The 367-nt window shown below is 67.8% G+C and overlaps 1 protein-coding gene across 1 annotated transcript in view; it reads right to left on the bottom strand.

Moving 5' to 3' along the window:
• Positions 1-367, bottom strand: part of NR1I3 (nuclear receptor subfamily 1 group I member 3) — a 5,119-nt gene that overhangs the window by 3,378 nt on the left and 1,374 nt on the right. Inside the window, exon 3 of the mRNA XM_017737664.1 lies at positions 131-364. Within this exon, the coding sequence (XP_017593153.1) occupies positions 131-364 (234 nt within the window). The remainder of the gene's footprint in view (positions 1-130; positions 365-367) is intronic.

Raw genomic sequence — 367 nt, 5'->3', positions numbered from 1 at the left:
GTCACTCCAGGGGACAGCCAGGGCACCAGGGATGTTGGCTGGGTCACCTTTGGGGACAGCGGGGTCATCCATGGGACAGTCAGGCCACCCATGGGCATGGCCAGGGCACCCGTGGGGACAGTCAGGGCACCCATGAGGACAGCAGGGTCACACGCAAGGATGACCAGGGCGCCCATGGACACGGCTGGGGCCGCCCTGGGGACAGCGGGTCACCCATAGGGACAGCGGGGTCAAGCACAGGGACAGGTGTGTCCCCGGCGGGGACAGCGGGTGCGGGGTGTCCCCAGCTCACCCAGTACTGCGTGAACTGGGAGAAGCTGGAGTCGAAGGTGCGCTGGTGGGCGGCGATGAGGAGCGCGATGAGCTC

This window comes from Corvus brachyrhynchos, unplaced genomic scaffold (assembly GCF_000691975.1).
Source record: "Corvus brachyrhynchos isolate BGI_N302 unplaced genomic scaffold, ASM69197v1 scaffold496, whole genome shotgun sequence".
NCBI classification, from domain to species: Eukaryota; Metazoa; Chordata; class Aves; order Passeriformes; family Corvidae; genus Corvus; species Corvus brachyrhynchos.
Note: the sequence above shows the minus strand (reverse complement) of the source record. Positions and strands in the feature narration are given on the sequence as shown.